The 13,171-nt window shown below is 37.4% G+C and overlaps 1 protein-coding gene across 8 annotated transcripts in view; it reads right to left on the bottom strand.

Annotated features, from left to right (window-relative positions):
- Nucleotides 1-13,171, bottom strand: part of PTPN4 (protein tyrosine phosphatase, non-receptor type 4) — a 219,190-nt gene that overhangs the window by 170,473 nt on the left and 35,546 nt on the right. For all 8 annotated transcript variants that reach the window (XM_006769670.2, XM_015567781.1, XM_006769673.2 and 5 more), the window contains one exon: nt 11,003-11,110. In XM_006769670.2, coding sequence (XP_006769733.1) covers nt 11,003-11,110 — 108 coding nt within the window. The remainder of the gene's footprint in view (nt 1-11,002; nt 11,111-13,171) is intronic.

Below are 13,171 nucleotides of genomic sequence, written 5' to 3'. Positions count from 1 at the left end.
GACATAGAAACAACAAAAACATGATATAAAAACAACATTGGTACAAACAATGACTGAATTGATTAAACTTATTGTAATATCAACCTGTATACCACATTAAGAATAAAAACGCTTTCAGAGTACTTGACTAATTTTCCTTGTGATGAAGTATTTACAACTTTAACGTCACACGCTCTTCGAACTCGAGACAAAGCAACATATAACTGACCATGTCCGAAAATGGGTTCAGGTAGGAATATTCATACTCTGTCTAGAGTTTGTCCTTGTGATTTATTAATAGTCATTGCAAATGCTGGCATCATGAGAAACTGTCATCGAATTAATTTAAATGGGAGACCAGTGTCAGATGGGGATAAATCAATTCTTGGAATCAGAACAACCTCTCCATCCGCAAATCTTGTTAATAGTTCAGCTCCGATTATGTTAGGTAGCAATCTTTTGATAATAAATCTAATACCAGTACAAAGATCCCACTTACTATTAAGATTTCTCAGTAGCATGATGATTGCACCTAATTTCAATTTTATGATATGGCATTCCCAAAGGAGTAATACTATTAAGAAATTTGATGAGAAAATTTGCCTTTTCGGCATTATCTGTTGAATCAATGGAATCAGCACTCAAAAAGGTGTGAAAATCTCCATCGAATATATCCAAAATTTTTTCATTTAATTTATGAATGTGGTCATTTTTAGGAGAAAGAATTGCATGTTTAGATATATTTTTAATGTTATCTATAGATATACCATTTCCAAAGGTAGATTCAATAATAGATCCTTTGAAAATGATTTCACAGGGCATTTCAATAATATCCATTTTGAGAGCTTTATATGTATCACACATGCGCAAGTCAACGTTTATTTTTAAATTGCAAATGCATGTCATATGTACCGACCAGTCGGTAGGTCACCTATCCTTTTATATATATGACTAGGGGCCCGGTGCACGAAATTCATGCACAGGGGGCGAGGGGTGGGGGGGAGGTTCCATCAGCCCAGCCTGCACCCTCTCCAATCTGGAATGCCTGGTGCCTAACTGCTCACCTGCCTGCCAGCCGGATCGCCCATAACTGCCTCTACCTGTCTACCTGATTGCCCCTAACCCCTCTGCCTGCCTGCCCGATCGTCAGGTTCCATCAGCCCAGCCCCCTACCTGATGGTTGCCCACAACTGCCCACCCCTGCCGGCCTGGTCACCCCCAACAGCCTCCCCTGCTGGCCTGGTCACCAAATGAGCCTGCTGTTCAGTAGTTTGGTCGTCCCTCACGAACCCCCCTGCTGGCCTTGTCACTCCACGCAGCCTGCTGTTTGGTTATTACTGTTACTGTGACGGCATCCCAGACAATTTGCATATTCCTCTATTATTAGTATAGATAGTATATTACTGAATACAAATTATAATAATTTATAATTATTCCTTGTGCATTTGCCTTTTAAATCTTATGGGAAATATAAAGTGAATTTACAAATCAAATTTACAATAATACCAGTTTTTGTAACTGTTCACATATGATTTTCATATGGCTTTGAGATGCTATCTAGTGTCTTTTTCATTTCAACTTGAAGGACACCCTTTAGCATTTACTATAGAGCAGGTGTAATAGTAATGAATCCCCTCCGGTTTTATGTCTGAAAATGCCTTAATCTAACCCTCATTGTTGTTTTGTTTTTCTAGTTTTCCCCTCACTGAATTATAGAGCAAGTGGAAGGAAGGGAGGAGGGAAGGAAAGAGAAACATCAATGTGAGACACTTCAAGTGGGCTATGGATCAAACCTATAACTGAGGTATGTTTCCTTGAATAGGAATCAAACCCATGACCCTATGGTGCACAGGCCCAATGCTCTACTGGTGAACCAAATCAGCCAGGGCTCACCTTCATTTTTGAAAGACAGTTTTGCTGTGTACAGTCATGGACTGCATAATGACATACTGGTCAACAACATACTGCAAAATGTATAATGGAGCTGAAAACATTTTATCACCTAGTGACATTATTGTCATGTCACAGTGCAATACATCACTTGTGTTTGTGTTGATACTGGTGTATACAGACCTACTGCTCTGCCACTCATAAAAGGATCCTATATAATAAAAGCATTGTATGCAAACTGTAGAGTTTGACCAAGGGGAGGGGCCGGCCGGGGGAAGGGAGAGAGGCCCCGTCAGAGGCGGCAGTGGCAGCAGGGGAAAGGGAGGAAGTACCCAGCTGGCAGCCAACAGCTGCTAGGGACCCTACCAGTGCACGAATTTCATGCACTGGGCCTCTAGTAGCACATATAATTATGTACAGTACATAATACTTGATAATGACAATGACTATGTATTTATTATCCTATACTTTTTGTTATTTTAGAGTGTGCTCTTTCTACTTATAATTTTTTTTTAAGTTGCTATAAAACAGTATGCCAAGAGCAGCTTCAAATATCTTGTGTTTAGGGCATCTTTGTATTGGATTTTTGTATAGCAGCATGCTATACACACTTGTAGCCTAGGAGTAACAGGCTATACTATACAGCCTAGATGTGTAGTAGGCAGATTCTATGTTCACACAATGATGACACTGCCTAATGATGTTTTAAGACTACATGCCTATAGTTAAAAAGAGCGTGACTGTGTAGAATTCTTGGACAACAGTTTTGTTTTGTTTTGTTTTTCAGCATTTTAAACATAGCATCTACCTATTGCCCTGCAAGGTTTCTGCTGAAAAATCTGGTTATTATCTTTCTAGGTATCCCTTTATTGTGATGATTTCTTTTTGTCTTACTGCTTTCATGATTCTACCTTTCACTTCTAGCAGTTTAATTATGTGCTTCTCTTTGGGTTTATCCTTTATACAGATTGGTGGCTTCTTTTATTTGTACATCCAATAGCTTCCCTCAAATTTGAGAAAAATTTTGCCCATTATTTCTTCAAATAATCTCTCTTTTCCTCTCTGTCCTCTTTCTGAGACTGCCCTAATGCATATGTTGGTCTTCTTATGCTGCCACATAAGTCCCTTAGGCCCTGTTTAATTTCAAATCACCTTTCTAAAAGTCTGCTGATTCTTTCTTTATGTTTGTTCAAGTCTGTTGCTGAACTCCTCCGGGCTATTTCTCAATTCAGTTATTGCCTTTTCAGCTCCAGAATTAAAAAAAAATAATTACCATCTCTTTCTTAGTATTTTCATTTTGTCTGTAAATGATTTTCCTGACTTCCTTTATTTATTTGCCCATGATTTCCTTCAGCTCTTTGAATATATTTAAGACAGTTTTAAAATCTGTCTGTTAAGTCTGATATACATTTCTGGAGATGTAATTTGTTCCTTTGAATGGCAAATATTTCTCAGTTCCTTTGTACTTCCAGTGATCTTTTCTTGAAAACTGGACATTGAATAAAAAGCCACATCTCACTCTTCACAGACTGGTGTGGAACATGTTCACTAATTGGTGAGCCGCTGCGCCTTAAGATCAGCACCACATAAAGGCTTAAGGTCTTCTCAGGTCTTTTCTGACATTTGTTCTATCTGGACTTATATGCATCTGTTTTTTAACCCCCTATTTTCCCATCTGCTTTGAAACATCTAAGTTCCCAAGGTTTCACTTTAGCTATTTCTTGGATATTCTGGTACATGTTCAAATGTATTCCTGACTGTAGACTCTGGTCCATGGCTCTGCAGTGACCCCTGCAGTTTTCATGTATTGCAGCTCCTGCTACTGCCTTTTGTGGCTTCCAGTGTGAGATCCAAACTATGCTGCTGTTCCCTATCTAATCTCCAAGTAAGAACAAAAGCAATCCCTAAAACAGCCAACAGATACACCAAAATGTTGCAAACAAGTTTCGCCCTGCTACTGTCCCAAAGGAGGGAATAAAAAAATTAGGCAGTTACCTCCTGACCATGATGTGCATACTGGGGAAGGGTAGGGTAAGTGCCATCAAACATCACAAAAGTAACTGTTTGCTTAGTTGTTGAAAATCTCTGGTTTGCTGAGGTCCTATATGGTTACTATGGTAAGTCTGTAGCTGCTTTTTTATATTTCTGTGTGGGAATGAGGGCCAGGATCTCCCGAGTTTGCCATCTTGCACACAATGTCCTATTTCTTGCACTTTTTTTTTTCTTTGTTAATTTTCTATAATTGCTCTTTATGTTTGAAATATTTCAAAATAAAAATGTTTGGAATAGAATTATAAAGAATACTTTATACTTGTTTGAAGAATTCATCTTTAGGGGAAACAAAGCTAAAAAAGGAAAATAAAAAGAACTTTATGATAAAGATATTATTATGGGTCAGTAATAAAAATAAATATTATTCTGAGTAAAAAATAAAGAAATTAAGAAACATTTAAATAATGGATTATATTCAAAACCTCAAAAAATCTATATGTAAACTTCCTAAAACCCTGCAATATTAAAAAAAATAGATATCAAAGAAATAGTTTTCATGATTTTATCCAAAGCACTAAAGTAGCAACTGAGAACGCATTTCTACTCCTCAGTAACTATATATCAGTTTTGTTTGTTCTACAATTTAAAATAAATGAAATAATATAGTATATAGGGTTCCACTTTATAAAAATACAATTAGTTTTTAGTCATGTGTATTGTTTTTAATCTTTATTGTTGAGAGTATTACAGATGTCCCTTTTCCCCACATTACCCTCCCCAAACCAGTTCCCATCACACCCCACGCCTTTCCACCCTATTATCTGTGTCCATAGGTAATGCACATATGCATATAAAATCTTTGTTTAATCTCTTCCCGCCCTCCACATCCTTTCCCTCTGAGAACTATCAGTCTGTTCCAGTTCCATGCTTCTGATTCTGTTGTATTCACCAGTTTATTCTGTTCATTAGATTTCTTATTTATTTTTAGAACTGTTAATATGTATTTATTGCCATTTATTGTTCATATATTTAACCTTTTTCTTCTTCCTCTTCACAAAGAAGACCCTTCAACATTTCCTGTAATAATGGTTTGGTGGTGGTGAAAGTTTTCTGTCATTATTTCTTTAAATAGATTTTTGATATCTTGCTCTTTCTCTTCTCCTTCTGGCACCCCCATAATGCAAATGTTGGTAGGCTTAAAGTTGCCTCAGAGGCTCTTTACACCATCTTCATATTTTTGGATTCTTTTTTCTTTTTGCTCTTCTGATTGGGTATTTTTTGTTTCCCCATGTTCTAAATCGTTGATTTGATTCTCGGAATCCTCTACTGTTGAATCCCTGTAAATTATTCTTTATTTCAGTCAGTGTATGCTTAATTTCCGACTTGTCTTTTTTCATGTCTTTGACATTCTCACTAAAATCCTTGAAAGTCTCACTTAGTCCTTGAAGGTCTCATGGAAATCCCTGAGTAACCTTATAACCGTGGTTTTGAACTCTGTATCCAGTAACTTGCTTTCTTCCATTTCTTTCATTTGTGACATATTTCTGTCTCCACATTTTGGCTGCTTCCCTGTGTTTGTTTCTATGTATTGGGTAGGGCTGCTATGACCTGTTTCTTTGTCTCGGCTGCTTCCCTGTGTTGGTAGAGTGGCCTTGTGTAGTAGGTGTCCTATAGGGCCCAGTGACTCAGCCTTTCCAGTCACCTGAGCTGGGAACTCTAGGTACACCTCTGTGTGGGCTGTGTGCACAGTCTTACTGTAGTTGAGACTTGATTACTGTTGGTGTCACTAGGAATTGACCTCCAGACTAACTGGCCGTGAGGAGCAGCTGCGACTATAGTATGAGAGCTGCTGTGCAGGAGACACCCTTACGGAGCAGGACTTGCTTTAGTGGGGATTTGGTGCTCACTGAGTCTTCCCCTTGAGTGTGTGGATGTCTTCCCCTTATGGATGTGTAGAGTGGTAATCTTGTATGGTCTGATTCTGTCCACCAAGTTCACTGGCTTTTGGTCTTCAGGGAAGTGCAAAGTCAGCCACTGCCTGGAGTCACCTGGCAGGAGCTACAGAGAGATCTGAAGATTCCTCTATGTGTATCAGGTTTGGAAGTGCCCAAGTGAGGCCCGGCTGTGAAGCAAGGCAGGCTGATGCTAGTGCTAGGTCTTAGGCCTTTTATTGATAGGCTTAGGCACCCTGACCCAGCTACAGCTTGTTTGAGGGATTCTAGCAAAGTCTGAAACCTGAGCAAGGATGTGCCATTCACATGCAAAAGCCACAACACAGGGTTGGGTGGAGCTGCAAAATGAATAGGGTGGGGTTTCAGGGAATCACCAGGGCAGAGCAAACAGATATGGCTGCCAGTCAGCTCTGCGACTGGGGAGATTCCACCACAAGAACAATGATCCTTGCGAGCACCTCCACCTGGGAGAAAGGTCCCCCTGCCCCAGTTCCTATCCCAATGCCAGACAACCAGTTCCTCATCATATGTGTCTAGGTCCCCCAGAGCCTTGCCCTGGTGCTGGAGCGCAAAGGAAGCAGTCCTTTGTAAGTTCAGTTTATGCACCGGCCCTTTAAGAGGAAGAGCTGGGTCTCCAGCAGCCTCTGTGTTACTGAGCCCCAATCCCTGATGGTTTTTACAGCCGGTAGTTATGAGGATTGCTCTTCCTATCTCTGGAACTCTGGGCTGGGCAGTCTGGTGTGGATCTGGGACACCTTGCTCCTCACAGTCTGCCTCTGCAGAGACTACCTCCTACTGATTAAAAAAGCAGCACGCATGGATGACAGTCCAGCCCGTTCCACCTCTCTGCCCCTGCTATCAGTCTCAATGTGCTTTCCTCTTTACTTCTCTAGTTGTAGGACTTCCATTCAGCCAGCTTTCAGGCAGTTCTGGATGATGGGTGTTCTGTATTTTAGTTGATGTAGTTTTGGGAGGTAGCGAGTTCAGGCACGTACCTATGCTGCCATCTTGGTTCTAGGCCTCAGTCATTTGTTTACTGATAGATGTTAAGGTTAACGAAGGTTTGGCCTACTAGAAACTATACTATGATAATTTGTGTATAAGATTTCTTATGCCCTGGCTGATGTGGCTTAGTTGGTTGGGCATCATCCCCGAGCACTGAAGGATTGCTGGTTCAATTTCCAGTCTGGGCACATGCTTGGGTTGAGGCTCAATCCCTGGTAGGGGGCATGCTGCAGGCAACCAATGAATACTTTTCTCACTCTCCCTCTCCCGGTTCCTCTATCTCTAAAAATCAATTTTAAAAACCCAGTATTAAAAAAAAAAGATTTCTTATAACATGTTTTCATTTCTCTTAAATAACTCCCTAAAATTGGGTTTGCTGGGTGGAATATAGTAAATCTATGTTTAATTATTTTGTTGCTGTTGTTAATCCTTATCTGAGGATATTTTCCCCATTGTTTTCCAGAGAGAGTGGGGGTTGCGGGGAAGAGAGAGAAAGAGAAACATCTATGTGAGAGACACACATCAACTGGTTGCCTCCTGCACAAGTCCCAATCAGGGGAGGGGAGCGAACCCACAACCCAGGTACATGCCCTTAACCGGGAATCAAACCCACGACCCTTCAGTGCATGGGCTGATGCTCTAACCACTGAGTACACCGGCCAGGGCTATGTTTAATTTTATAGGAGACTGCCAAACTACTTCCCAAAGTGGCTGTACCCTTTTAAAATTCTACCAGCAATCCCTGACAACACCTGTTATCGTAAGATTAATTTGTACTATTCTAGTGGATGCATGCTAACATCTTGTTGTGCTTTTATTTGACATTTCCCTGAGGCATCAGAAAGTGTAGAGTCATGTAGTTTATCAGAGTGAGGATATCTCTTTCTTTTCCAAGTTTGTTGAGAGTTTTCATTATAAATAAGTATTTAATTTTATTCTATGTAAATTATGCCTTAATTATACTGATTTTTAAAAAACTCTCTAGTTAACAGCAGACTTAAAGAAACTGAGGCCTCCCCAGTTTGGCTCAGTGGATAGAGCATTGGCCTGCGCACTAAAGGTTCCTTAGTTTGATTACAGTCATGGGCACATGCCTGGGTTGCGGGCTTGATCCCCAGTAGGGAGCATACAGGAGGCAGTCAATCAATGATTCTCTCTCATCATTAATGTTTCTATCTCTCCCTCTCCCTCTCCCTGCCTCTCTGAAATCAATAAAAATGTATATTAAAAAAATAAATAAAAATAAACACTGAATAGTTTCCTCCTAAGACAGGGGAGAAGGTTAGATAGTCTTCTCCCATCACTTTTATTCATCATTGTCATGGTAGTCTTAGCCATGTAATAAGGAATGAAAAAATAATGAGAAATATATAGACTGCAAAGGAAAAAGTGAAACTATCCCTACTCTCATCTGACAAAATTTACATTGATAATCCCAAGGAATCAGTAAAAGAAATACTAGAAGTAATAAGAGAATTTAGCAAAGTCTTAGGATATAAGATTAATATAGAATCAAATTTGTTTCCTGGATTTATTTCAGTAATACAAAGTTGATTGAAATTAAATAAATTTAATTTTCCTTAGTTTACATGATAATTTATGTAGAAAATCCTATGGAATTTACCAAAAAAATGACTAGCATTAAACTGTGAGTTTATGAAGGTTGCATAATACAAAATCAATATATAAAACAAATGATACGTATTTCTATATTCCAATAATACTATTTTTATGGTTCTTCTATCTAGTTGCCAAAGACAGAATCTGAGATATTAACGCTGATTTTTCTTTTTCCCTCATGAACCTACTCTACCTTAATTAGATCCAACCAAGTTCTGTTGACTTTATCTCTTAAACATCTCCAGCATTTACTCACTTTCCTTCATCTTCATCCAATCAATCATCACCTTTCGAGTGAAACCAGGCCCTAAAACTGAAACTAGGTCTTAATAGCCTATTTTTCTTCTTCTAGTCTTACATATCAAATTCCTTCTGATTACTGCTCGTAATTTTATTGCATGGTTATCTCCTTTCCTCAATATGTTCATTTCTAAGATCTGTACATCTACATCATCATTTCCTGGGAAGCAACATTTTGCACAAGAGTCCCTGGTTCGATTCTAGTACATACCTCAGTTGCAGGATCAATCCCCAGCCCTGGTTGGGTGAGGCACGTGAGAGAGGCAACCAATCAATGTGTCTCTCTTACATGATGTTTCTCTCTCTCTGTCTGTCCCTCTCCCTTACACTCTCTCTAAAAAAATCAATGGAAAAATAGCCTCAGGTGAGGATTAACAAAAAAACAAACCAAAAGAATTTTAATGATACTTTCATATGATTATTGTGATAATTCGGTTTATTAACCAGTCCACAATAGATATTTCATAAAAGTTAGTCTCTTACTCCTTTCTCTTTTTAAAAATGACTTCCAAAACTTTCCCTCAATCTATTATACATATTTAAAGTCTTGATATATTTCATATTGACAACCAGAGATGAGACACAACATTTGTGCTCTAAAGGTTCTTCTTGGACACATTTTGGCATTTCACAGATTCTTCTGAATATTTAAATACTGAAATTGTAGTGCTGTTGAAAAACTTGCGTGGAAAGAAGGAGACCCAAGTCTAGTTTCATCAATGCCATCCAGTAGCTTGGACTTTAATCTCCTTGGATTGGGATAATTTCCCATGAAAAATAAGGGTATTAGACAAGATAATCTCTTAGGGTTTGGGTCTTTAAATTCTATAATTTGGGGGAAAGAATTAGTATCTTGGATCATTAGCAATTAGATCCTTGGGCCTGGGAATATATCTTATTTGGGAAGGAATGCTCAAGATAGAAAAATATGACTAAGTAAGAAAAAGCAGGTGAGAGCAAAAGATCATCCCAGCTCAAAATACCTCTGCTTTCCCACATTCACCCTGCTGTAATTGTTTTAGAATAAATGTCTTCTTGAATACACATTTCCACAGATACTAACAGGCCACTTGCTTTGTTTTATCTATATCGTCCTCATAGTTTTCAATTAAAAAATCAGTAAATTATGCCAAAAATAAGTAATACTTAACATTTCATATTTACTTCCTACTAACCATTTATTCAGAGAGCTAAAATCCTGGCTATGAGGTTGAGGGCGAGGGCAAGGGCAAGGGCGAAGGCAAAGAAGTTATTTTATCTATAGCCATCCTTCAATATGGCCTTATAAAACTAATTTCTGAAGCAGTGATCCAGAGAACCATTTTTCAGCTTCTCAGTTTTTTTAAACTATACAAAAGATGTCCTTCAAAATAGTCACTCTTTTGTACTAGTCATAAGGATATCATATTCTTTTGTAAAAGACCTCACTGAATAACAATATACATTTACAAAAAATTCATAATTTCTGTTATTCAACATGTGCTATTTTCTATTTCTATGATGTGATCTTTCCAATACAAAGAATCATGATTGCAATTACTGAGGAATTAGTAACAATCCAATAAACAATACTGCCCAAGAACTATAGAGCTCTGACATTTAATCTCTACCTCATTTGTGAGGGCCTCCATTGAGTCTTCCTACTGGAATATTTACACAAACAGCTCACCACAAATGCCACAAAAAAAACTAACTTCATCTTAATGCAGGCTAATGCTACATTAATATTTTTAAATATTTTACTTTAATATTTTAGTATTAAATTAATATTTTAATCTTTAGGCCAATTTTCTCTCTTTAAGTCAAGAAACATGAATTAGATTTACTTCTTAGTTGTCTGAGACACATAAATAAAGAAACTGGCACTAGATATACAGACTGACTTGTAATTTGAAAAAACTTTACAGAAATAACTACAGACTAATTCATCAAGAAAATGAGGAATAAAGGCAAAGAATTACCTCTGATTATTCAAATTAATATTTTTTTGTCATTCTTGCTTCTGAGTTAAAAAATTTTTATTAAATGTATTGGGATGACATTGGTTAATAAAATTATACAGGTTTCAAGTGTACCATTCCGTAATACATCATCTGTATACTGCATTCTGTTAACCAGCCAAAGTCAAGTCTCCTTCTATCACATCACCACAGTCAAACTAAATTTTTAAAAACTCACTAAAACAGTAAACATTATAAATCAGAAAAAAAATTATTATGACAGAGAAAAATTAAAATTAAAATGAGAAAACAGCTTAAACTTACTGGGTTATCTGTGGAATCATCAGCCAACTGTAAACCAAAGTAGTCACGCTCAGTCAAATCAAGATGTTTGAAGACTATATCCAACAGAACTTGCCCTTGATCATATTTCTAGAAGAAAAATAAAAGGAAATCAATACCAATAGCCTATAAACACTTTCAGATTTTTAACCTGTTGGACTTTTCCCTTATTAAATTGGCAGCTGTTCCCATCCAATGACTATTGAGAATAGAGACTTCACAGGTTACACAGTACTTAAAAAACTGTCTAACTTTAGGCAAACTAATTCAAAGACCATATAATAAATATGAAGGTATAAGGAAAACCTTTAATTAAAAATGCATTCTGCTTTCAGGACAGTATGATATTTTTGTAATTTTATATTGTTGCCACATTAGTCAATTGCCTTATTGTTTTTTTTCTTACATTTAAATTGACTGGAAAATAACATATTTGACTAAATACTATTTAAAATTTGTGTGCCTAAAATAAATAATGCCAATCTGGCCGGCATGGTTCATGGCTAAGTGCCGACCTACAAACCAGGAGTTCAAGGTTCGGTTCCCAGTCAAGTATATGCTTCGGTTGCGGGCTCAATCCCCAGTGTGGGGTGTGCAGGTGGCAGTCGAGCAATGATTCTTTCTTATCACTGATGTTTCTATCTCCCTCTCCCTCTCTCTTTGAAATCAATAAAGATATATTTAAAAAATAAATAAGTAAATAAATAAATATTTGGTTTGTTGAATAAGTGGATGATAAAATGGCCTACAGAATAAATTTTAAAGTTTAGATGGTTTATAATCTCTTTGTAGGCTTTACTAGCCCTATAGTTTTTTACTTCACAAGAAGACCAATTAGGGAAGGAGTCTCTAAAGCACAAGGGACAGTACATCTGCAGAGAAACTACCTTACTTCAAACAGTTTCTCTAAAGATAATGAGACTGTCTCTAACAAAACGTATTTAGGCTTATCACTAGAACTTTAAGGAGTAACAACAGATAGGCAAAACTGAGATTCCTACTCTTGTTGGCAAATACAAATAATATGAACAACACTATTCCAACAAACTAAACAACCTAGAGAAAATGGACATATTCCTAGAAAAATACGACCTTCCAAAACTCAATCAAGAATAAAAAAATCTCAACAGGCCTATAACTAGGAGGAAATTGAAGCAGTTATCAAAAAACTCCCAGCAAACAAAAGCCCGGAGCCAGGTGGCTTCACAGGGGAGTTTTACCAAACCGAAGAAGAATTAAAACTTATCCCTCTCAGACTAGTCCAAAAAATTCAAGAGGAAGGCACACTTCCAAGCTCTTTCTATAAAACCAGCATTACCCTAATCCCAAAACCAGATAAAGACACTACAAAGAAAGAAAGCAACAGGTCAATATTTCTGATGAACATAGATGCTAAAATCCTCAACAAAATCCTAGCAAATCGGATCCAGCATTACATTAGAAAGATCACACACAATGACCAAGTGGGATTTATTCCAGGGATGCAAGGCTGATACAATATCCACAAATCAATAAACGTGATACATCACATCAACAAATTGAGAGAAAAAAAATCACATAATTCTATCAATTGATGCAGAAGAGGCATTTGACAAAATCCAACACCCTTTCCTGATAAAAACTCTCAGCAAAGTAGGACTAGAGGGATCATGCCTCAACATAATAAATGTCTTATATGACAAACCTACAGCCAACATCATACTCAATAGGCAAGAACTAAAACCATTTCCCCTAAGAACAGGAACAAGACAGGGATGCCCACGTTCACCATTTCTGTTTGACATAGTATTGGAAGTGCTAGCCATAGTGATCAGACAAGAAGAAGAAATAAAAGGCATCCAAATTGAAAAAGAAGTAAAACTGTCATTATTTGCAGATAACATGATATTGTACATAGAAAACCCTAAATACTCCATCAAAAACCTAGACTTAATAAATGAATTTGGCAATGTAGCAGGACACAAAATTAATGTCAAGAAATCTATGGCATTTTTATACACCAATAATGAATTGTCAGAAAGAGAAATTAAACAATCCCATTTACCACTGCAACAAAAATTAAGATACTTAGGAATAAACTTAACCAAGGCGGTAAAAGATCTGTACTCGGAAAACTACAGGATGCTGGAGAAAAAGAGATAGAGGACGATA

Source organism: Myotis davidii, unplaced genomic scaffold, assembly GCF_000327345.1.
Source record: "Myotis davidii unplaced genomic scaffold, ASM32734v1 scaffold3, whole genome shotgun sequence".
Lineage (NCBI taxonomy): Eukaryota > Metazoa > Chordata > Mammalia > Chiroptera > Vespertilionidae > Myotis > Myotis davidii.
The sequence above is the reverse complement of the archived record's forward strand: the minus strand, read 5'-3'. Positions and strand labels throughout refer to the sequence as shown.